Source organism: Falco biarmicus, chromosome 11, assembly GCF_023638135.1.
Source record: "Falco biarmicus isolate bFalBia1 chromosome 11, bFalBia1.pri, whole genome shotgun sequence".
NCBI lineage: Eukaryota > Metazoa > Chordata > Aves > Falconiformes > Falconidae > Falco > Falco biarmicus.
In genome coordinates this window covers 21,566,230-21,591,738 of record NC_079298.1, presented here as the reverse complement: position 1 = coordinate 21,591,738, position 25,509 = coordinate 21,566,230, and the positions used below count along the sequence as shown (strand labels likewise).

Below are 25,509 nucleotides of genomic sequence, written 5' to 3'. Positions count from 1 at the left end.
GCAAATTAAAAATACACCTTTATGACACAGGTAGGCCTCAATTACAGTAGTTATAGTATAAAAGTTTGACATTTTGTATTAGTTAAGACTGTAAATAAAAAAATGAATGTATGCACAATTTTTTCTCCAAGTTGCATTTATCTCAATGTTAATCTGAAATATGGAAGAAAATATTGCAAAATTATTCTACATCACAACTTTCTATAGTACACATCACTTTCTAAAGATTTATTACATGTGGCCAGAAAAATAAGTATAACCAAAATGCACAGATTTATGTCTGGTAATGAAAAAAGAAAACTTCTGACACTAAGAATAAACTAGTATTATCCAATTTTGCGTCCAAGATACAAATCCTTATGTAAAAACCTGCATCTAATTTGCACATACTAAAACATGTTTGATGACTCCTACATTAAATGGTACATGAACTTCGATGCTCCAGGCTCCTATGTAACACAACAAGGAAAACAGCACATCTTTTTAACATAAAAAAATGGAATAAAGGTCAGAAACAAAACAGTGACTGCAGTCCTTCAGTAACATTTTCAGAAGTCTTGGAATTTAAACGAGTTTTTGAGGACTGACCATTTGTAGCAGTAATGCACACAAAAATGACTCATGAAAGCAGCTGACAGCATGAACCAGAAAGAGGAGACAAAATAAGTAGATTGAGGATCCACGTACCTCAATAAAAGAGAAATTTATGTTCGCTGAACTTGAGGGAAAAGTTCAAGTAACAATGTTTGTAGAAAAGTCAATTATAGTTAATAATTTATTTATGAAGACTGTGCCAAAAAATTTTCATGCTCCACTGACTGTAGAAAATCACAGCATACTTGGTATTCTTTAACATGAATACACAAACCTACAAAACCAGAAGCTGCTAAAACTAATTCAGGGTACGCATCAGCTCTTTTGTTGCCTTTATTAAAAAACTAAGCTCAGGAAGCGTTTATGGAGTTTAATTCTTTTCAGTAAATGTAACTTAACTACATATTTTACATCAACAAAGAACAGTAATTAGCGAGCACAAAACCCCTCACAGTGTGTTGTAAGCAGCACCAATAAAGACTAGTTTTCTTTTGTCCTGTTCCTTTACATTTCCCCATGCAATTTACAGCTCTACTCTGAGTCTCAGTTGCTCATTACTTCAAATTCCAGTGAATTACCCCAACCTCTATGTCATATTCCTTTGCAGTAGCCTCAATTCTTCTCTCTCCTCCCACCAGTTCCACAATAACCTTACCTGCACTTCACATCTACTACGGTTGCCTCATGACTTAAGTCAACCTCCTAATTTAACTTCCACTTTTGTTTTGCAAAAGTGTCAACAAAACCAAAACCAAACCACCAAAAAAAAAAAAACCACACACAACAAAAATATCTACCCAAGCAACAAAACAAGACTGGCAATGACTAGGCCATAGATGATTAAAAAATTGTCTGCCTTTCTCTAAGTGTTGAGTTGCTGGTTTGAGTCTCTCATCCAAGTGCCTATCTTCATGAATCTAACATTGTAGACTGTAATTTCATTGGAACTGCCTAGATTAGATTTCACAGAAGTAGCCAAAATGTTCAGAACTGACTGTAAGTAAAACAAAACCTCAGCTTTTAAGAAACCAGACCTCAAACATTACACATCATGCTCTGGCAAGACTTCTCTTGTAGGATCCCTGCAAGTTCTGTTTATTAAGGGTGAAGTATTGCTGAATCGTTTCTTCTCCCCCCTTTCAGGATATTTTATTAAAATGAATATATTGCAAATATTAAACTTTCTAGCAGATAAAGTAATAGAATAATTACCTATAATGTCTGGAAATGCTAGATGAGGTAGTTTCTTTCATACTGGCAGCACCTGTGGATTCCACATCTGAGGTATTGGATGAATGTGCAGTTCCATCAGATTTCCTGATATGCAAGATAACAGGGTTGCCATGTAATGAAAAGAATCTTATATTGAAAGCTGAGCTGATATTTCAAAAGCAAACAGATAAATTACATTATATTACAATATTTTAGGGGGTGATAGTGTTATTCGTGGTTTTGGTTGGGGGTTTTATTTATTTAAATTTTTTTTTTTTATTTACCCAACAGCGCAGGGTAATTCCAAGGCTGGGTTCTCTATCACTGGAACTGGTTCATTATCCTAAGGAAAAAAAAGAAAAACAGTAGTACTTCAAATTCAGTTTTAATTGCTATATCAATTTTGTTTGAGGGTGTATGGGGGAATATCATGATTCAGATTAACCGATTATGGTTTTCTTCAAAAACGATAATCCAGTAGAGGGAAAAAGAAAATATATCCAAAACCTTACCAGAGGAGACGACTCTGGAGTTCTGTGAATCATTTTTCTTGTATAGGGACCCGGTGGACGACCTACTGATTTTTTTTTCCCCTTTCTTTCTATACCATTACTTATCTCCCTAGAAGAAAATTTATATTTTGTTCTGTATTATTGAAGGTACTTTTCATTCAATACATATTTTCCTTCGGCAATGAATACATGATTAGATTTCTACTCCTAAAACACTGCATTAAATTAGGTTAGGTTACTCAGTTAAGTCAAAATGGTCAGGTACAAAGCTACACATTTTTGCCTCTACAGTAACATTAACAGATACAAGATCTTTCTAGCAACATTACTGATTCTGTAATACTGAAGAGGAATAAAAAGTGTTAAATGTTGTTTATTCATATGATGGCACATTTACTAATACAAGTCACAAGTTCACATCAGATTTCCTATTTAGAATTCTAGTTGGATTACTGTATCAGAGCTACAGAAAGACAGATTTTGTTTCCCAAATGGCAGCAAAGTTGAGATATTTTCTATTGTTCTTACTGCTAAATTTCATCTTGGGTATGTCTGGGTTTTTTTAGAAGGATCCTAATAGAAAACTAATTAAATTTGTTCAAAGAGCTTGTTCTCACAAATAGTCACCTTTACACTTAAAGAAATACATTCTATAATGAAAAGGCCTTTTCAATGTACCCAAAAGTAGCCCAAATTTACCATAACATTGCTAGAATGACTGGGTTATTTTACCTCACATCAGGGATTGGTTTAGATGATTTTCTGCCTTTAATCTTGAACTCATGAGAAGTTCCTTCTGGTTCCTTCTCGGCCTTTAAAGCAGCATTTGGTGGCACAGGAGGAACACGAATTCTCAAGCCAAACAAATGCTTCTTTTTCTTTATTTCTTTTCCAGACATAAACCTAGATAATTTTAAATTAATTGTTAGAATTCTGACCACAGGTAAAGCAACTTTTAAATTAACAGTGTACATGCAAAACAAAGCTATGCAAATTAGAATATTCTTTCTAATGCTATTTTATTCCCCTCTTTCCCTTAACACAATCCTCACTCTCAAATACAGAAGGGGAAGTGGAAGAGCACAGAAGTTAAAACAAATTTTTTCTCATGATTTAGGTTCCACTCAAATAGTTATGCAATGTTATTGTTTAAAATTGAAACAGTATTTAAAATTCAAGTGTTATCTGCAGCCAAAGTGATTATCAGATAAACTGAGCAAAGGAGACTGAAGACTGTAATCTATATGACATCAAATAGGCAAACAACATTTAAAGCAAAAAGTACCAACAACTTACATGGTCTTGTAATCATTTAATGCCTCCAGTACATGCTCATATCTTTCAGATTTTGGTGTATCTGCCAGCTGTGAAGTATTAAGAAATCATTTAACCTGTCAAATTCTTTAGTAACAGAAATATTCTAGTTACTTTGAGTCACTGTAACTACAAATTTGTATATGAAGTACATTAATGAAGTATTAGCTGTGGAAATTGCCTAACCCCAAAGGATATTAATCATTATTGCATATATTCTGTGATTTGCATCCACTGAATTCATGCCAGGATCAAGCCCTCAAATCAAAGAATTGGAATTTCACTTGTAAGAAGTTAAAGAAAAATCTCACAAAGAATTCTAATATACTCAAAGAACTTAATACTAGCTTTCCCTCTCAAGACTGTTTAAAAGAATTTTTCTGTGACATTATTTACTCCCAAATTGATGGCAAGCAGAATATAAATATATTGGCACAACAACTTAGTTACTGTATTTGTGATCGTTTTAATCAAAATCCTGCCACAGGACCTAATTCCCATGTTTGCCAACAGTACTGCTAATGATACCAAAACAAAAATATGCAAGAGGCCCAGAAAAGTGCTTGGGGGCGGGGAATTCATTTTCATGCCCTTTTTACTGAGACCCAGTGTAACCTCCCTTCTTGCACCAAAGCCTGAAGCAGTTAGTCCCCATCAAGCTACCAAAATATGGATTCTTCTCTCTGAAAAACTGCATACTTATGAATTAGAGACAAAGCAGAACACATATGGTGATGGACAATAAAGAAATGGACACAACATATATGTAACAATTTAAAATAAAATTGATTTGTTTTATATTGACGCAACTATTTTTGAATTCCAGTGAAGCTACCATATTTCCAATTGCCATGCTAAAATGTTTTACTTATATATCTACTGCACAGCCAATTGGATATCTTTAATTATAGAGGTGACCAACAGTTTATAATTTTCACTATTACTATGAGTACTACAGAGCAGATGGTACAACATTTGCAGCTCAAAAAAAAAAAAAAACTTTGAATACTTCCTAAATAATACAGTTCTGACCAAACAGAATAGACAGATATGCTTGAAGGATTACATGTGCTAACAGACGAATAAATGAGTAAATACACTCATAAAAATCAATCTTTTCACACAATTTTGGGCAAGATTCAGTCAGCCTAACTACCAAAGTTAATGGAGATATTCAACCAATTTTAGCCAAAGTGACAGCTGTTTTTACACATCTTAACTATACGTATTCAGTACAATGTGTTGCTATCAAGAGGCCTTGCAGCCACAAAACTATAGTAAACTGCCATATATTTATAGCATTCTAAGTAATAACATGCTTTAAATTACTGGCTTAGTAGGTCTGGTAATTCCACTGTTTACTCCTATCTTACCTAAGGTTAAAAAAAACACTTTTCCTCTTATTCAATTACAAGCAGCTACAGAAAGAAACCGAAGCATCATGGCAGTCTAAGAATATTACAAAACCCCTAAAACCATTATATTGTAGATGTTAATTTTGCCTGTGACAAGGTTGCATTTAATAAAGCAGCCAGATTAACCAAAGTAGTAAACCACATTTGCCTCAAATTTTACGACACATTTTTTCTCAACTTAGTGAGAAATATTTAGAATATTTTCAGAGTAAGTTCTTGAAGATTTCCTCAACACAGATTTTCTGGATTTCTTCAGAATCTAGTGCTTCAAAAACGTAGTCTTCAGACTTATAATAGTTTCCTTCAAGGTGCAGAAATATTAAGTGAAAGTACCAAAGAGGTGAGTTTCCTTATTTTGGATCTCCCCCCTCCTTCCTCCCCCTTAGTTATGTGTTTTTCCACAGATTGAGCATGGATGGCTAGAAAGCAGAATGGGGCAAGAGCAGCACAAAATGAGAACTGTAGCCTTCCAAATTCTTCAAAATAGCATGTGTGTTCCAGGTCAATGGTAGCTAGATAGCTCTACTCCCCTCATCCTCATCACAGCTGCTCTGGATGGCCATTTTGACATGCAATTATGTTAAATCAAAAAAATTTATATTATATGAAATAAACATTATTTCTCTCAATACTACAAGAAACAAAAGTCAAAATTAAAGCAGTGATTTATTTTTTAAACTGCACATCAAGACAGCCAGAATATTTCATTCTATTGAAAAGATGGTGTGAGAATTACACTGCAGATTTTAATTAAAACCTGAGGCTTGATGTGACAGAATTATTGACTTGATATGACTTAGCTAAGAGATACCATATATCCCTAAGTAAACCAGACATTTTTCCTAACACTGGGGTTTTTTTTAGTAATGCTTAAGTGTTTGCTTGTCTTTCTAAGACACTATTGACACTCTTAGACTAAACATGTATTTTAAACTATTTTGCATTATTTATGGAAAGCAGTTAGTAATTTAAACCAACCAAGAACAGACATTTGATTCTCAAATTGTGGCTGCTAGTAGGAATGCATTACAGATGTATGAATACATTGAAAAGACATATATAAGTAGGATGTACTCATGACAAAAGTATTTCAAACCAGTTATATTAAATAACCTGTATTAAAACACTCAAAACTCTAAACAATTTTCATGCATACTCTACCTTTTTTTTCCATGCATACTCTACTAGCACTATGCCAATTTGAACTTAAATATAAATTCTGCATCCACCTTTACATGTAGAAACAAGTATCTACACTGCTCCTCTTAGTTAAATATGAAGTCAATCTGCTTGGGGAAATGGGTTTCCTTTAATGCCAAGATAACTGCCCAGTAAATCAAATAGCAGGGAAAATAACTAGTACAGCAGTAAATTGAAAAGAAGATATTTTGACAAGTAGCAGAATCAGACTGGAACAGTATCAAAATAATCTTTAGACCTGGACATGAACTCACCACCCCCACGTTTGGAAGAGGGAAGAAAGAAGCAGCATGTGTCCCATAATTTGTTATGTGTTACACCTTGGAGACTGTGAAAACGTTTTCATATGTAATACACTGTTCTACAGTTCTAAATCTAGATTTTCTGGTCTGTGCACATGAAAATACCAAAGTAGTATGACACAATTATAAAATTTAAGGAAGATATATGTAAACAACAGAACAAACAGCTGAGTATAAAATAAAGGTGCCATGCAAGTAATAAAACAATAGTTACATTGTTCACTTGAGAAATCTCACAGCTCAGAAAAACACACACCACTTAAGAACCATTCTACTTCTTCCAAGGAAATTAAAGGTGATCTATTCGTTATTTAAGATTACCAGGTTTTAAGATAATAAAGGATTTAAAATCCAGAATAAAACAGTTGATAGGCTGTTAACTTGCAGGATATACATATGCAGTGTGAGTAAAAACAAGAGCATTCCAATTCCTTACCTCACCAGGATGCAATCTATCCCAGTTTTCATTAATGTAGGCCATGAGTTCAAGCTCTGAATCAAAGTATTTCTTCTTATGAATAACACTTAGGTTGTAAAGGCATAGATGTGCTATATCTACCCTAGAGTTCAAAAATATTGGGGGGGGGGGGGGGAGATTAAAAAGTCTTTTTTCTTCCAGTTGCTTTTCTTTGAAATAATTTAGAAGATATTAGCACAATACAGTTAGAGGAACACAAAGCACAATTTAAATCCCTCAATCCAGGAAACAACATTATCAAAGCCTCCTGTGATTCCTTCTGCTTAGATTCTTATTTTCATTTCTGCCTTATCTCATTGTCAAGATGTTCTTTTAAACTCCAAAATTATTCTAAACTATGGAATATTTAAGTAACTCCAAATGCATACTTCAATGTATCAATTCTGAATTCATGCAAGTATTTTGGTGAATTAACATTTAACAAGGTAATTTCCACGTATAACCATGTATAGTTTAGCACATATATCCACTAAGTTGGATACAATTTCTGATGTGGGTTAATTCAAAGATTTCAAACTACAACTAATCATTAAGTCTCATCAAGGGAAATACTATAAAATCTGTCAAGATGTGTACTCTGGTACTCACAGTATTTGTCTTACCCAATGGCAGGACTCTATACAGGCAAAAAAGACTTTGTTCAGGTATCTCAATCTTCACATATACAACAAGTGGGTAGTTACTTGCTACTTTACTGAAAAATCCCAGAATAAATCTCAAAGACATGCTACTGCAATGTATCTCTATATTTAAGGATCATTTCTGAAGGAAAAGCTGTCCCTGTTTGTAGAAGCTGTAAGAACTCAGGAAACAACTCAAGACAGCAAGTGCATTTCTTTTTTTTTCTAGGAGAATCAATATACTAAAAAGAAAAGCAGAGCATGTATTCAACTCACCATCTTTTTTTTTTTTCAAATTCATACTTACCATCTCAAGGGTAAACGTTTGAGGTATTCTGGTCCAGAACTGCAAACTGAGCAAATGAACGTATAAAACCTAAAAATATACACATATGTATATGTACATGTGTCTAGGTGGTGGGTGTCTGTACACACACACTGTCTTAATGTTTTTATCACCTTAGTTACAGAAAAAAAAAAAAAAAAAAAGGAAGTTAAGCAGGCTAGAAACCAGCCACATGATATTTGAGAGTCCATTCATCCTCCACCTTCTTTTATCAACTTCCACAATCTGAGCTGGTACCTATTGGGCCAGATACAAGTTACTTCCTCAGCTGTACCCTGGTACCACTGTTTCATACTTCCTGAGAGAGTCCCTCAACCTGTAACTCTATCACTTAAGATGCTCTTTCATGTTCCCACTCCATTCTCTCAAATGCACCAGTGTAAGCATGGATTTAAAGGATCCATGCATTCCTGGGTTCTAACTCATTTCCTTCATAAAAGCATCCCAGCACAACCAACAGCTAAGTATAATAGGTAACAAATTACATACTCCTTGGTTCCCTTGTCCAGATTTCTCTCTCATCTGCTGCAAATTACTCTTAAAATAAAAGCACAGAGCAGTGCTCTTTTCCACTTCCCTTTGCCTACTTATCACACATGAACAGAGGCATACAAAGTTACCCCCAGCGTAACCATCCTTTCAGTTTTCTCCAGTTCCCTATACTGTTATTAGTACAGGGAACTGCTACTGCGCACACACCGACAGCCTGCTTTGAAGTACGGTGCCTGTTGCGTGCGAACTTGAAAGCTTTTATCTAACTTACAGGCCAACTAAAGTGGTCTGCTTTAAAGCTTCTAATTTCCTAGTAGCCAGCACCTGTAGTATAACAGACTTCCACACTAAGTGAAGTCAGTAACAGTTTCAATTCAGTTATCCACTGGTTACCTCTGCACCACCCACCACCCCACCCTTCTTCATTAAACAGAGATGAAGAACTGCATTTCCGTGGCACCTGAACACATACTGTATTTCATGTAATCTTCCATGCAAACTCACCCCGTTTTTGGAAAATACTGTTATATTATGGATGCCTTAATGAAAACTTATATGAGAGATTTCCTCAACATTTTAAATAAAGACAACCATGAAGTACAGCTTAAATCTTCTTACCTGTCACCAAAAAGCATTGGCTTTTGGAGGCACTGCACGCAAGCCTCATGAAACCACTGCTTACATTTGCAGCACTGCAACATCTTTAGATACCAGCTTCACCAACAGAAAGAAAAACAAGATGTGTTAAAAAAATGACTGAAAATGGTTTTCATTACATTTAAATTAAATAGCAAGGGATCTTCTGACCCAAAACTATTTACCCAGTTTATAAAACAGTTATCTGTGGGGATTTTCAGGAACACTTAGTTCCATAATAAATCATTATCAAAGAAGAGTGACTAGAGAATAATAAAAGATATGTCTAGTAAAAGGATGAATTAAGTTATTAAATAAAGAAAATAAAAATCAATTTCCCCTACAACATCCTTTTAATTCTTGACTATAATAAATCAGTAGCTCCATATAAGCTGTTTCTCACTATCAGATTAGCTCCCTTGTTATTTTCTAAAGCAGGACACAGCCACAAAGTCAAACATTTGTTCTGAGGATTCAGCTACTTGAATCCTCAAAATAAACCTCATAGTTTACTTTTTTCTTTTCCTTTTTAAACTTCTCCATTGAGAAAAGGAACCATTCAAAATTGAAAGCGTTATTTGTCTAAGACTGCAAAATTCTCTAACCAGAGCTCTGTCCTGTGAGTATAAACTCAAAAGCTTTGATTCTTTGGGGGACTCTTGACTTCCATTGACTTCAAATCTTCAATACTATTTTATTCATTCACTCATCGCCTGCAGACGCCAGAGTATTGATCTCTACCTGCTTAAGAAGCCCCCTTCTTGCCAGAAAGAACCAGCAGAGGACTCTGTAATGTCATAAGAGGGAAAAAACTATTTTCCCCTACCAGTAACTGCAATCCAGGGTATGATGTTATGGTAGAATCAGACAGCTGTCTATTCCAATAACATTTAATAAACTAATCTCTAGATATATTTGTGTTTTTGACTAAAGACAGAGCTGAGTTAGTGTCAGAAAAACACTGCCTAGAACTGCTCGCAAGAAGATAACAAAACCCCATTCAATCTGAACACGTCAACAGCAGCAATGCAAAACACCATATTCTTGCTTGTTGTGGAATAGATTGTGGCATTATGTGATGGTCACATGACAAAATTAAAACAAATCAGAAGATCTGAAAGCAGAAGGAAAGCCATTAATAATGTATTTCCCATGAGACATTTAAAAAAATATGTGTAAATCAAAATTCCACTTTCCGTCAAGTTTAGTACATACACACTATAGATACAAACTAAAATGTTCACAAGTCTATAGGATCAGGGCCAATGTTTTCAGCTGCATTAGGAAGAAAAGTTCTTTTCGTCTATTTACTTACTCTCCAGGTCCTCCACAATAGCAGTAACACTGCTGAACATTGGTTTTATGACCTGCATCCCACTCAAGATCTGTTGCATTATATGGTAATGTTTGTTTCATGACTTGCAGTGCTTTGGCATTTGGTCCTTTCTTAAGCGCACCACCCCTCTGGGAAAAAAACAATACATTAGTTTACAAAACCGTACTGTATTTCTGAAACTTCAAATCCTTTAATTTGCAAGTTATGAAAATTTGTCTATAATCAAGTAAAACACTTTCACTTGTATTAGTTATTTAATACTAGCAATATTTGTTTAAAAATAAATTGAACGTCAAATGTCATCTGTTTCTAGAATAAATATCGATTCCCAAAATATAAAACTTCCATTCAGATCGAAGTTAACAAAAAAGAAGTCACTGGAAAAAAAATCCTACTTCAACTTTCAACTTCAAAAAAATACATCCCATATTGCATGCATGAAGAAATATTTTTCTAGAAACACACCTTTGTTGTTGTTGCAAAAACGCACTGTCGACAGAGCCATTTATCATCTGAATCAATCACACTGGAATCAATATTTGGTGTGTGACACAGCTGATGATAACCTGTATAAAAAATGATCAATTGAAGTGTTATTAAATTGCCAAAAAAAGCTTACACAGAATTAGCTATATGTAGTTTTAATGCAACTATAAAAGGCATTATCCATCGTTAAGTGCCAAAAATCTTATCAAAAACATTGGTAATGTTCAAAATGGTCTTTCACATTTTCTTAGTAGAAAAAATAAACTTTACTTACAGAACAGGTGTTAGTCACTTTAGCATGGCTTATCATTATTCATTGAGCTGTTTGTTAATAGCCAAAAGGACTATAAAATTTAAGATCAGCTGAGCAGTCAGTCATAGCCAGGCAAATATCCTCCTTCATAAAACAGATCAAAACATCTTTTAAAATGCAGTAAGTAGAAAAAGATCTAGTTACCTTGCCCACATTTATCACATATAACCATTTCATTCGGTGCTTCTGAATACTCTTCCTGACATATTGTACAGACCATTTCCCCACTTTCAGTGGCTCCTAGACAAAGACGAAAATGTGATTTTTTTTTCCAGATTATATCTGCAGCTGGAACAATTACCATGCATATGGCTTTTTTCATGATTTCAGTTACAGATCCATGCATTGTAGAAACGTGTTGTCACAGAGCCTAATTTCCTAACAAAAATTCAGACATTTTGTACAAACTGTATGTTACAAATATTTATACCACCTATCTAGGCTATCAGATATTTATAGGCTATATACTGCCTATTTACCATGCAGTCCATGGTTCCTTAGTATCAACAGTGAAAGTAACTGAATAAAGAATCTAAATGCAGGCCAAAAAAGTATGTATAAACAAATCTTATCTGGAAAACTGATGTTTTGTATTTATAGTAGTTTGTGCTCCTTTTTATGCAAACATATGCACCAAGTTATGTGTATCTTTTTGACAGATCTGCCCAGGGTGCCTTAGTATTAAACTCCAACACTCTTAGGAAACAAACTGTTACTTTTTACACCTATCTGCAAGCATATAAAAGCAAATAGTAATGGCAGAGGTAAGAAAAAAATTATTAGCTTGCAAACTGGAAACAAAAGTTACATCTTGCTCCAATTATACTTTGTATCAACATAAAAACCTGGATTAAAATATGAGTTTCTTAATCTACATGTTAACAGGCACTAAAGTTTGGTAGTTACGAAAAATTAATCTAATATCATGAACTAGCACTATACAGAAGAAGAACAGCAGAAGAGTTTCTCAGAAATAAAGCAGCTGATTTTTTGCCGTTATGAATACAAAGCATCTCCTGTTCACAGATGAAGTGTTTAGTTTAAACATCAGGAATCAGTGAGAGCCGAATCAGATTTCCATTGCCTTTACACGAGGAAATTGTAACTGATTTTCAGAAGAAATTGTTATCCATGGTTCATTAGCATTAGATTATCAAAATACTAGCTACTCCACAAGTATCTGAAAAAAAAAAAAATATCAAAGCTAATATAGAATAGGTGCCTCACTTTATAACTGCACGTTTCTTTTTATTACATGAATACTCCAGAATCTGTAATGGTTTCTTATGTGAAACAGTTATGGTATTACTTTTAAATGTGAAAACATCATTCAAACCCAGGATTTTGCAGTCTTTGGTTTCTTTCCACGTCATGTTGTTTCAACTGAAACTAGTAGGACAAACTTGGCATAAATTAGGACTTGGAATTTTCTGTTAAGACAAAGTATTATACTCTATTCCCATCCAAATACACGCAACTGTGAGTATTTTTAGACACCTCCCCTCGCCACATATAGTTATGTCAAAACAAAAAACCCAACACAAAACAAAAAAGTGATTGTAACGTTCAGGAGGTTTTTTTGAAAATAATGGGTTTTGGGGGATGGAGGGGGGTTGTTGGCTTCCCCCTGCCCCCCTCCCCCCCCCCCCCCCCCCCCTTCATGATGTTGGGTCACATTAAACTATATCACTCTTCTTCAGGATACATTATAATAGAATAATTTAACAGATATAGTAATCTTAGCAAATAAAATACCAAACAATGACTACTTCACTGAAGTTCTTGCCTGTTTGTATGTCCTTCCAGAGAACCCAGGATTTGGAACTATCTTCAAATATAATAAAGCAGTTCTGTTTCAGTTTGTTTATCTGAAAAACAATACAGTGGAAGCCATGAGTAAAGGACCAAACAGAAGAATGTCCTTAATTTAAGTGAGACAATAATACTGTAATGTTATCATAACTGAGATATGATACTCTAAGACTCCAGTGAAGTTAAAAAATCATTTACCTTTTTGATAGTTCCAAGATAAAACAAGCCATCTGACCATCTAGCTAGGACATCCTGACCTTCTTCAAATTTACACAGTGGTTTTTTGGCTTTCTGTCCATCACGTAACGACAGTTTGGTCAGAGATGCTGAGGTCTTATGGCTTCGACGTAAAGGAGACCGCTTATGGACCAGTGAATTACCCACCGCTGTAGAGTCTCTAAAGGAAGGGAAGCAACAGAAAAGGTTGTCAGAATTAGTTTAAAGTAAGAAACCATGTATTTTGAAAAGTAATAGGATTCACAGCTAAAACTCACTTAGCTAACTCCAGAACCTGAGGTGACTAAAAACCTGGTCATGTTTTCAGACTTTACACACCTTTAGTAGTGGTGCCTCTGCTACTGTAACATTCTACAAAATCTGAAAGAGGCATTTATATAAAGAAAAATCTTCTAGGAAATCAAGTAATTTAAGTGAGGATGGCAAGACACAGACCTTCTGGCTCAAGGGCTCTTCATAAAGTCATCAGAAGCATGAAGTCTACCTCAGTGGGGAGAGTAGTACTTGACAATTAACATTGTACTTAGCAGTGAGCTACTCAAAGAAAAAAAAAAAAGGGGGGGGGGGGGGGGGGGGGGGCGGGGCAGGAGAAAGAACCCAGGTTGAGCACTATGCTAACTCAAGGTCTGTATTAACTCAGGTACCTCCAACACTGCATCATGTTTTGCCACCAAGCATAGCTATAGAGGTTTCCAGCACAAGAAGACTTTCTACATGTTAAAGTTCTAACGTAAACTAAGTTTTCTTCTTTGTTAGAATCAGATCGGAAAAGAACAAGAAAGAAAAACTAAAAGATCATACAACCTTTCTTCACACAAACTCAAAATTAGTTACTTGTATGAGGAAAAAATAGTTATCGATTCAATTCCATAATATATAGCCTAAGTATATGTAAGTGTGAATATGCTGTTTGTCAGACTAACTACCAAGTACTACACTCCAAGTAAAGAAATAAAATATAGAAAATAAGATAGAACCAGATAATGCACAAAGAAGAATTTTCTAAGTTAAAGGCAAAATTTGAGACTATAAAAGTTACTATTCCTATATCCAAATGTATTTTCTCTTTAGAAACTAAACATACATAGAACTATGACAAGCACAAGGAGAGATCAGGAAGTTAAATAGGATAGGGTCAATGGAAAGACCGAAGTTTCACCTCACTTAAGATAGCTTAGGTGCATTACCAGCACCAGAAACATATGAAATAATCACAAAGCACCAACAAAACCAGTAATATAGTTTGATTAAAATTACTATTCAGATATTAGACTTCATTCAGGTTTCAAAGAGAAGGATATCCCTTCTCCCTAGTTTATTATTTATATTCAACATGAAAGTAAAACTGGAATTATAATGGCTTAAAACATGAGAACTATGCAAAAAAGCAAGAGTTAATATTCTAGAAAGCAATCAAAAAAAATTTTTGTACCGAACAGTTTAAACCAAGGTTAGACAAATTAAAATTAGCCAGCCATTTTAAGCATACTTATAATCAGTGTAAGTCTAAACAGTAAGAGTAGTCATAACCAGCCAGCCTAATAACTCTGGCATCCTTATGCATAACTGGTTCACCAGTTTAAAGTCCCACATGAACCCACATACAAAATTCAGACAGGCGACTACGGAAGACCAAAGGAATGAGGTGGGGGGACAGGGACAACATGGACCAAACCAAAAAGCACACCCACTTAGAAGAACACTCCTCTCCCAAATATTTTATGGGTCTCTTACAGGCTATGGATCCAAAGATCAAGCAGTAATGTTTTCATTTCTTTTAACCCTTAATGGAGTTATCTTCTGCAAGTTTTCCTACATGTTTTGTTGAACCTGTAAAGCAGCACTTTGGGCTTGTTTCACAGCTGGCACCTTGTCACTTCATTTGACACCCTTCATCATTGCATCTGAAAACAAAACCATCATTTTCCATTTTCTCCCTTCATGTCCAAGTACTAGTGTTTAGACCCACTCAGCCATATTTACCAGTTAAAGAATCTTACTAATTCTGCTGCTTCTCACATGAAAGCCATCTAAAATTACCACTGCTTTTCCCCAGTTCCAATTATAACCTCTGATAAATGGGACAGGATGCATACAGCATTCAAACTAAGTTTATGGTTACAGGGTAGCCATTTTTTATTCTTTGCTCCTTTCCAACTAATAACATTTGTAGCCTTCACCCCTCCCCCCCCCCCCCAAAATCAGGCATTCAGTTGGAAATTTCCAAGAATGATTAGAAACTGCAATTTCTCATTTTAACTCCTCCCAGACCATTGTTTCTCTTCCCAATGTGTATTACTTCTGTGTGCACCAGATTTCATTTGCCACTTCATTATCCAGTCACTCCGTAGCTTGAAGTCCTGCTATACTTTCTATATTATTCTGAATAACCTCATACCCTTAGAATATTTCATTATTTAAACTTACTATCCTTTGTGCATCACTGCAAGATTTTGCCCCTTATCTTGTACAGTCGCTTAAATTTTTGCAAGAGCCCCTGAAGCAGGGCCCCAGCCTTTAACACTTGTTGCAACCACATTCTACTCTTTCCTTTGTACCTCTACAGATATTTACACACCTAAGTACCAAACAGGCTCAGAAAAACGTGTCTGAAGTCAGCTGGTCAAGAGATGGGAAAAAAAGGTTTTTTCTTCATCAGTTCCACAAATCTTTCTGACTACTCACGTGTCCAACTTAGCACAAAGCAAGCTATGTTCAAAGGCTAGGCAAGGCTTGATCAAAACACCGTAGAAGTGGTTGTGAAACTATAATCTGGGCTCAGCCAATAATTCTTTTCTTGGAAAGGACTCATCATTACAAAGTATTATTTAAATACTTCAAATTACATCCACAAACCTGATTTTAGCTAATCAAACAAGTCTATAAGTTGCTGCATGTAGTTCAAAGCACTTACAGCAAATTCACTAATGCACCTTGATACAGTCTTGTGTTTTGATGGGACTACTCTCTTCTAGAGGTTCAAAGATTTTCTTTCCAGCTTTTTATCTGGTTTGACTTAAAAAGACTAGAGAAAGCAGCTATAAGGCAGGAATATTTGCTATTCTTTTCCAGTACTTGAAAAAAGGTGGGAAAGATCTTACACAGAATAAGCAAAAATACACAATCAACTCATTTATTATACATAATCTATTACAAGTTCCATTTAAAAATAAAAAAAATTAGGTTTATATTTTAAAAAGCCTTCAAAAGCACATGTCATTCTTTTGAGTACAGAAGTTTGTCCCATAGCTCCATTCAAACTGCAACAAAAATGTGTTGTGCATCATTTTCTGGCACAAAGCAGTCAAATGAGTCTATACATTGACTTACAGAACAGCCTAAATTCACAATAGCAACTTCAGACATCCACGGATCTTGGGATCTTGACACAGTAAATGTCTGAGCCAGAGAAGTAGACACTTCTCCACTGTCCACATTACTCTCTTTATGGGAGATAGTACAGCTGAAGTGATGACTAAACAGCTCATGCAGTAGCTCCTACTGTGGCAGTTTATGGTTTATCTAACAGACTGAAAATAGGGTTAGTTACCATAGTAGGCTCACACTAGCTTAATTGTTGCTTTCCACATGGCTAAAAAAACTCCTCTTCAGGGAAACTATCTCCATCAAAACCATGGAAGTGGGAAGAGCTACTGTTTCAACAAGTTTACTTTAATTAGCAAGCCATAAGTTACTTAAAGTAGGGATCTCTGAAGTGCCTTCTGGAAGCACCACACAGGAAATGACAAGAAATTCAGTGCAGACAAGGTAAAAACTACATGCCTGAAGCGTTGATAGTTCTTGTCAGTCATACCACAGCTCTCTCCGCTGTAGTGGAGTACAAAATGTCACACCTACCATTAAAATAAAATTTCTGTTGGAAGTTAAAATGCCAACTGAGATTAACTTCTTGCTTGCCAATTTTGAAGTTAAGTTTAAAGGTTCTACATTTTCCAGAAACCTGCTTTCAAGTCTTCCCTAAGGTTAGCTCCATAGTGCCTTCCTACTGTACCATTTAGTTACCAACAAAATAAGTAACCTTTAAGTAACTATTTCACCACCATTTTAAAAACTTCTCTCCAAGAACTTCTCATTGCAAAATATCCAGCAGATGTTTTGGTTTTCAGAAAAACTTATCCGATATATAAATCTACTTTATCTCATTTAACTTGCACAACTAACCTACACTGCATGTCATATGGCACGTCCAATGTACCTTGACTTTACAGCCTTTGCCCAACACTGAATATGTTGTGGCTGTATTCTTACTCAAGCACTTAAAATGCACATCCAGTACTTGCACACCCATAGAATCTCTCAGAAGTTTGTGGGGGAAGTAAGTAAAATGTGTCTGCATGTTGTAACACTTCAAAATAGAAGTGTACTTCCACCATTTCTTGAGAAGCTGATCTCACAAAGTACTGAAAGTGCTCATTGATTTTTTTCACCTTGAGGTCTAGATCATAACCATAGATCCTTCCAAGAAAGACAGGCAGAAGACCTTCCATTAATCTGCTTAATGAATTAGTTTTTAATATGCTTCAGCAGCAGAAATAGCTGTCATTCTCTGTCAACACGAATGGCAACCTCCCTCTGAAGCTAAGCTACCTAAATCAGACTGAGTTGCGAACCATGACAACTAACTATGCATAGCACTGTATTTATCAAAAAAATCAAGATTAGATTTTTGTTAACTTTTGACTTGTTTGTAACACTTTCTAACTTCTTCATTAGAGATACGAAAATTTCAATGTTCATTTAGTTTCTCTGACTCCTGTATTGCCATAGCAATGCTACAGAAGGAAGAAGTGGAAAAGTCAGGGAAAAAACATGTGAAGAGGCTGGAGGATAAAATGACTGAGCACTCTCCCTATTCTTTCCAAGTGCCTTTTTCCTCAGCAGCACTGCCAGATTAAGGTCATTCATACTCCTGCACTCCTTCAGTTCTAACCACTGCTGTGGAACAACTTCTGTTAAGAAAAACTCCCTTGACAGCATTACTTTTTCAGCCATCTCAGTTCACTGATTTGTTTCACAGAATGGTTTGTCAGCACAGCAGAACAAATGCAAACAAGCAACTTGGGACACCAACTCCCTCAACAGGCACTGCCAGACTGCACGATTGGACTATAGACAGTTTCATTAACAATCCATGCAATTTCAGTAAATTTCTTCCAGACGACCTGTGTGATTCACAAATACTGCAACAGTAACAGACTATAACTACCCTATGAGTACAGACAGGTTTTGGAAGCCAAGTTAAAGATATCAAAATTTAACAACTAAATGCCCAAAGAACATTAAGAGAAAATTTTAATCCGCTGAGACAACTCATAAAAGTGGGACCTACAGATAATCATTTATTCACAGTAAATACAAGTCACCCTGAAGGGAACAAGAGTTTAGAGAGCCCAGCAGATTTAGCAGAAGGGAATTCAGACTAGCAGAGTATCCTACTAAGACAACTCACACAGGTTTAGGATCTCTGTCAAAACTGGAAAATATGGTATCACACAGGAGCACAGGAGAGGAAGGTGTAGTGAAAGAACTTATGATAACCACAGATAATCAGTTTAAGCAGTGAAAGTGTGAAATTGGTGATTAATCGCAATTGTGTCTAAAGTTACAAACTATGCTTCTATTAAACTTCAGGGAAAACTGAACTATGAAAAAAAGGGTTGTAAAATACCAGCAGTCTGTTCTGCTCTCCCTAAAGCAGGACAGTTAACATCTCACAGGGATGGGGGGGGGGGCGGGCGGAGTTTCACATATGGCTTTCCAATACAGCAGCTTGCTCCCCTCCCACTAGCTATGGAACAGCCAACTGACTTCTCATAAGCTTTCTGTTCAGTTTTCCTTCCCTTAATATCTATTAATTCTCTAATTTTTTAAACAAATTGAAGCACCTCACAGAAAGGTCTGGTGACTACTCAAGGCAGGTAAGCAGCAAGCTCTCACAGCCAGAAGGCAGCATAAAAGGGAAATTAGTTTTGAGAGCCACAACCATAGCTGGTTTACCCAGCACCACACATAACCAACCAATGCTTCCAAGCAGCTGCTAGCCTGTGACTGGGACCTAGTACCTCTGGTAGCAGCTGGAGAGATGCTGGATCCCTGCCACGTTTCTTCCCATCTTCCTTGCAGCTCCTCTGCCATTTATAAGATCTCATGCCAAACATTATCTGGTCACTGTGTCAACCATACCCCCTCCACCAAATAAAAAGATTCTGCTGAGCCAAGAAGACAGGCAGACTTAACAGGCTATTTCCTCTGCTCCAACCCACCCCCAAGCTTAGAATCTGTCTGAATCAAAACCCAAACAGTTCACTTTGCTATTCATAATGGCAACTTTGTTGCAACGGTCACTGTTCCAATTATACATTAACAGGCTATTAGTAACTTGCCATGAATTTCTTTCAAGCAGTTGTTATAGTACAAATCTAGACTATAGTCTATTGTTTCATGCTACTTCATGTAGCCAACCGAATATTGAACTTCCAATGTGCAGTGTCATAGAACATCTACAAGATATACTTCAACCTCCTTATATTTACACTATTTTGGATTCTGGTACAATCAAAACTACATCACCAACTGTACAGAAGAAGGATAAGACTCTAACCTAGACAACCCTCAGCCTAAAAAAGCAACGAGTAATGGTTTGGGCTAAGAAATACATTATCAAAACTATATTCCTTTACTACAGTTATTCAGGATAACAATAATTCAGGTCAGAAGGTACCTTGGGAATTCTCTAGCTGTGCTCAGTGTCTGAGGCCAGATGAGGTGGCTTTAGCAAGTCAGACCTTGAAAGCCTCCAGTGATGGGAGGCCATACGACCACCCTGGGCCCCTGTTCCACTGCTGAACTCTCCTTGTTGTGTGTGTGGTGTGGGGGAAGCATTCCACCCACCTACACCCATCAGAATCTCTCCTATTTTAACATATGTGTGTTATCTCTTGTCCCTCCTGCCATGCACCACTTGAAGAGACTAATTGCATCTCACTAATCTTCTCATAGGAGCTGGAAGACTGCTGTTAGGCCTCCCTGCAGCCTTTTGTTCTACAGACTGAATAAGCCTGGTTCCCTCAGCCTCCTCTCACAGGGCAAGTGCTCCAGTCCCTGACTGTCTTGCTGGCCCCTCCACCAAAGCTGCGTAGTTTGATATCTTTCTGGCTCTGGGAGAACCAAAACACGGTTTTCTAGATGTTGTCTAAAATGTTCTGGGTAGATGGAAATAACCATTTCCCCTCAATCTTCTGGTTCTCTTTGTGTTAATATAGCCAAAGATACTACTTGCCTTTGCCCACAGGACACACTGCTGGCTTGTGTTCTGCTTTCTGTCTGTCAGATCGGCAGCCAATCTTGAAAAGCTGACCCCCAGCCAACCTTAGCCTGGAGTTCTTCCTTTAGATGCAGGACTTTACTTTTGTCTGCTGAATTTTGTGATGTTCCTGCCAGCCACCCCCTGCTATCTTGCTCAAAGTTGAGGTAACCCATGTCCACTCCCCTCCTCTTTCACAAATCCTGCCATTTTTAACACAGACTGTGGTCAGGTCATGACTTATCCTTGGTAAATATATGCTGACTGTTCCTTATCACCACCTTTCCATGTGTCCAGAATGGTCTTCCAGGAAGACTTACTCCATGACTTCCCAAGGGACCAAAGCGAAGTTAACCACTCTGTGGCTCCCTAGGCTGAGCTTTTGGCCCATTCTGAAGACAGGTGTAACATTTGCTATTCTCTGACCGTTTCAGACTACCCCTGCTCTCCACAACCTATGACATTAAAGAAAAGCCCCATGAGAACATCACAGTTCTCTTTGTGCTCTTGAAAGCTGCCTGTCTGGTCCCATGGGCCTTCATGTGTCAGGTTCACATGTTTAGTTAAACATGTTATAGGAAGCCAATTCACAGAACACTCAAGCAAGCAATGCTCAACAAATCCATCATGGATAGAAGTTAAAGGGTCATTTAAGGCAGAAAACCTTTGTTCTATCAATGACTTCAGGACAACCACTCTATATAAGCTGTTCCTTGTCAGCAAGATGAGAAGTTGTAACTTGTTTACTCTACCCAGCTCTTCCTAGTCAACCATACTACCCATCATGATCATACATGATTTTCATGCAACACATTACTATCCCAATAGGGTGGCGTTGGTTTGGTTTTGGTTTTTTTTTTTATATATCCTTTGAAGTGCCTTGCATTTTGGCTATGATTTTTACTCTAAATTCTTTAGTCTGGTTAGACACTTTAAAGAACTCTAGTCATCGCATATCTTTTCAGTAGGGGGTGTGTGGGGGGGGCGTGTTTAAGTAGCTCTATGCTTTCAAAAGTATATCCATCACAATACCTGAAAAAAGTATAAGTCTTGTTTCTATTAGAAGAAGTGGTAGTAAGAACAGAGTCTCTGTAGCCCTTTCAGATGATTAGCAGCTAGACCTATGGATCTGTTGCACGTTAGAAAAGTTTGGCCAAAAGATTGAGGGGAAATGGTTATTTCCATCTACCCAGAACATTTTAGACAACATCTAGAAAACCGTGTTTTGGTTCTCCCAGAGCCAGAAAGATATCAAACTACGCAGCTTTGGTGGAGGGGCCAGCAAGACAGTCAGGGACTGGAGCACTTGCCCTGTGAGAGGAGGCTGAGGGAACCAGGCTTATTCAGTCTGTAGAACAAAAGGCTGCAGGGAGGCCTAACAGCAGTCTTCCAGCTCCTATGAGAAGATTAGTGAGATGCAATTAGTCTCTTCAAGTGGTGCATGGCAGGAGGGACAAGAGATAACACACATATGTTAAAATAGGAGAGATTCTGATGGGTGTAGGTGGGTGGAATGCTTCCCCCACACCACACACACAACAAGGAGAGTTCAGCAGTGGAACAGGGGCCCAGGGTGGTCGTATGGCCTCCCATCACTGGAGGCTTTCAAGGTCTGACTTGCTAAAGCCACCTCATCTGGCCTCAGACACTGAGCACAGCTAGAGAATTCCCAAGGTACCTTCTAACTGAAGCCATCTTTTGCCCCTTTGAAGTATGACTTTCCTTAATAAGGTTGATTCATACTATTAAAAAGGAGTAGCCACCAAAGTAAATGCATTCTCATGTCCGCAATACTACAATCATTTGCAATTCTGGTTTTACTTGCTCACACTCTCCCTCAAGAAATAACTTTAAGTGGTTTAATTCTATTTGATAAGCAAAATGAAATTATTAGTTTTAAATATCATTACAGAACAACATATTTCCCTGTATATTTCATATGTAGAGAAATAGGGTAGGGCAGTCCTGTAACAGCTGTTTGTTTGGTTTTGATAATGTGTTTGTACACAAAGAGAAGCAGCTGAAGGTGGTATCAGGGAGAGAACAATGCTATCAGGTCACAACGCACCTTCACAGATCAGAACTTCCCCTTACTTGTATACTTAGCATCTCCTTGAACACAGCAACTGCCCTTTCAGTTTCTACAGTACCCAAATACAGGATTCCAAGGCAACATACCTAAGGCAGTATGAGCATGCACCCAAGCAGTGAAAGAGATAACAGACAACAAGCTGACTTGCACTGTGGGGAAGAAAAAAAGGATTTCAGGTGATCAAAACCCTTTAGATTTCCTTCTTTAAGTTTAGTCCACAAGAACAGCAACCTTCATAAGCACTCCACTGAAAGAAATTAAAAATAAATCAATCATAAATACATTTTTATTATCCTCCAAGATATTTAGCAGATAAATACCTCCAGACTCATCAGGAATGCTCTCATCATTAGCTCTCTTCCTCTCAAAGAAAATTAAACCTCTTGATTTCACTCCTCCATAGAGATTATACCTTTTAGGAAGAGACCATCAGCTTGAAATCTAGATTGTTCAAAGGGTAAATTCAACTAGTTTCAGTGCTTTCACTAACAGGTATTACCCTGGCCAAGGACCCTCCAGCAATACCTGTGGTTTTATAATTTTTCTCCCAGTGTGTTTTACTCAAAGACACACTTCCCCTCCATTTCCTGCAAGGAAGGCCTGTAAAGAAGGTGAAACCAACTCTGCAGCAAGGTCAGAGGTCAGTCACATAAAAAGTCCTGCCAACTCACAAAGAGAAGATTCATATTGGCTTCTAGTCACATGCATTTCTTGCCTCCAAGCTTTCTCCTCAACTAGTATGAGGAGCACAAAATATGCTTTAAAGCAATTCTAGATGCTTCTAGTACTACATTCATTCACATTTATCTACATCTAAATATGTAAGTCCACTCTCTACCAGGAAATGAACTGCAACTTACTTGTTACAGCTGCTCTCCTCATAAACTGTACCTGATCTCCTGATGCAGGGAAGGACAAACATAACTGTATTGGTGGCCAGTCTTTATACTAACTACCACTCTTTCACCTATTAAAAAAAATATATACCTCAACAACTGGTGACTAGCCATATTAATCCAACTTTTGAGAAGCATCTATACCCGATTTAAAATTCCTCCCCAGTAGAAAAGACAAGCTGTTGAGAAGCCACACACCTATGTTTGACAAAATAGGAGTTAACTGTGGAAAACATTACTACATTATATTCTCAGTACAGATCCACATGTCACCCACTTGTATGTAGCTCCTTGCAAAGACCCTTTTCACTCTCACTACTTCATTACACACATTCTTTCACTTTTGCCTGCCCTCATCCTCCTTCCACCAAACAGCAATGAACCTATTAACCTGTACTCTAATACTATAGGAACTAAGCTTTTTTTCCTCTTTCCTGCTTTCAAATTAATTGTAATCTGAGCTCTCAAAAAAGCAACAAACATTAACTTGTTAACTTTTACCAACCTGATTACAGACCAAAAGAACAAACAACAGGGAAACTGTTCTCTTATTATCCCATGCTTTTGACAGTTTAGGTATAAAACATCGATCCCTTTCCCTTACACTAATTCAGGAGAAAATCATGCTATTATCTATTATATGTTTGACCTTCTGAAGTCACGAGCGGGGCCTAACCATCAGAAATTCAAGAAACAAGCATAATGCTACACTGGCAGGCCCTTTCACTTAGTTATGGAGGCCCTCTCCTTTAAATAGCGCCCAGATACTTGGCGAATGGACGGTAATCCCTAGTAATTCAACACTAGTATCCGTGCCCGGAGCATCCAACACCATACCATATTGTTCTCTTTGACTAACAAAAGTATCAACCCACTCTTCCTACAGAAATCAAACACCATAGAAAAGAAAACACGTTATGGCACATCCTTTCAGCCAGCAACAGTTCCCCATGTTTTAGCGGACTAAAAAGGTAAGCTTTAAGCACATTCGAGCTGTCTGGCTTCACAACGACTAAGAGGCGAGGCGTTGCGAACAAAAAAAGAAACGAAAAATAAAGTTACCAGCGAACACCACCACCCCCTTTTGTGCGGCTCTTCCCGCACCCGAGTGAACGCTGCCGTCTCGGGCAATACCCCTACACGGGAAGAAGAACAGAGCCCCGCGGTACCTTCCGCGCCACACCGCCCCGGCCCCGCGCGGGGCCCGCAGCCTGCGTCCCTTTGTTGTGGTCACCCCGCAGCACCGCTGACCCCGCACCGCCCGCCGGCGTCCGCCGCGGAGGGAGCTTCCTCGCCCGCCCCCGAAGGCCTCCGGGGTCCCCCGCGCCACAGCGGGGCCCCCCGCGCGCCCTCCCCGACGGGTGGCGCGGCCGCCGCGGGGGGAGCGGGATGCGGCACCGGCGGCCCAAGCCGCGGGGCGCGCCCGCCCACCCGCCACCCACCCCCGCGCGGGGCCCGGCCGCCCCTCCCTCCATCCCCCCCGCCGCGGCCCGCCCCCCCACCCCTCACCTCATTCGGTCTCTCCAGTGGTGCCAACCGCCTCATACAGGGAAATCAGCGAGCACGGGAGCCTCCCCGCGGCGCCCCGGTGCGGCCGGGCCCTCGGTGCGCGGCGGGACCCCCCGGGCACAGACCCCGCGGCGCAACGGCGGAAAGGCGGCGGGGGAGGGGTCAGACCCGCTTCACAGACAGCCCGGCTCCACCGTAGCCCCTCGCCATTTTTGTTTCCCGCGGAGGAGAAGCTGGTGCATTCTGGGAGCACAAAGGGCCTCGGCCCCGCCCCGGCGGGCCCCGCCTGCGCCGACAGGCAGCTCCTGGGCCGGGGGCGGGGAGGACGAGCGCCGCGGCGGAAGGACACAGGTGATTCCGAACCTTTGCCGCTGGTGAACAAA

The 25,509-nt window shown here is 38.2% G+C and overlaps 1 protein-coding gene across 3 annotated transcripts in view; it reads right to left on the bottom strand.

Moving 5' to 3' along the window:
* MTF2 (metal response element binding transcription factor 2) overlaps positions 1 to 25,375 on the bottom strand; it is a 28,625-nt gene extending 3,250 nt beyond the window's left edge. The window contains exons 1-15 of one of the 3 annotated variants that reach the window (XM_056355222.1): positions 25,127 to 25,375; positions 22,808 to 22,870; positions 13,267 to 13,465; positions 13,043 to 13,124; positions 11,401 to 11,496; positions 10,923 to 11,023; positions 10,437 to 10,585; positions 9,104 to 9,199; positions 7,955 to 8,023; positions 6,986 to 7,109; positions 3,615 to 3,682; positions 3,051 to 3,221; positions 2,319 to 2,427; positions 2,091 to 2,149; positions 1,807 to 1,911 (exon numbers count right to left, since the gene is read on the bottom strand). In XM_056355222.1, coding sequence (XP_056211197.1) covers positions 1,807 to 1,911; positions 2,091 to 2,149; positions 2,319 to 2,427; positions 3,051 to 3,221; positions 3,615 to 3,682; positions 6,986 to 7,109; positions 7,955 to 8,023; positions 9,104 to 9,199; positions 10,437 to 10,585; positions 10,923 to 11,023; positions 11,401 to 11,496; positions 13,043 to 13,124; positions 13,267 to 13,465; positions 22,808 to 22,870; positions 25,127 to 25,131 — 1,496 coding nt within the window. In that variant the 5' untranslated portion in view covers positions 25,132 to 25,375. Of the gene's footprint in view, positions 1 to 1,806; positions 1,912 to 2,090; positions 2,150 to 2,318; positions 2,428 to 3,050; positions 3,222 to 3,614; positions 3,683 to 6,985; positions 7,110 to 7,954; positions 8,024 to 9,103; positions 9,200 to 10,436; positions 10,586 to 10,922; positions 11,024 to 11,400; positions 11,497 to 13,011; positions 13,125 to 13,266; positions 13,466 to 22,807; positions 22,871 to 25,126 lie in introns of those variants that run through there. The other 2 variants (XM_056355223.1, XM_056355224.1) reach the window with 2 other exon arrangements.
* Between the last annotated feature and the right edge of the window lie 134 nt (positions 25,376 to 25,509).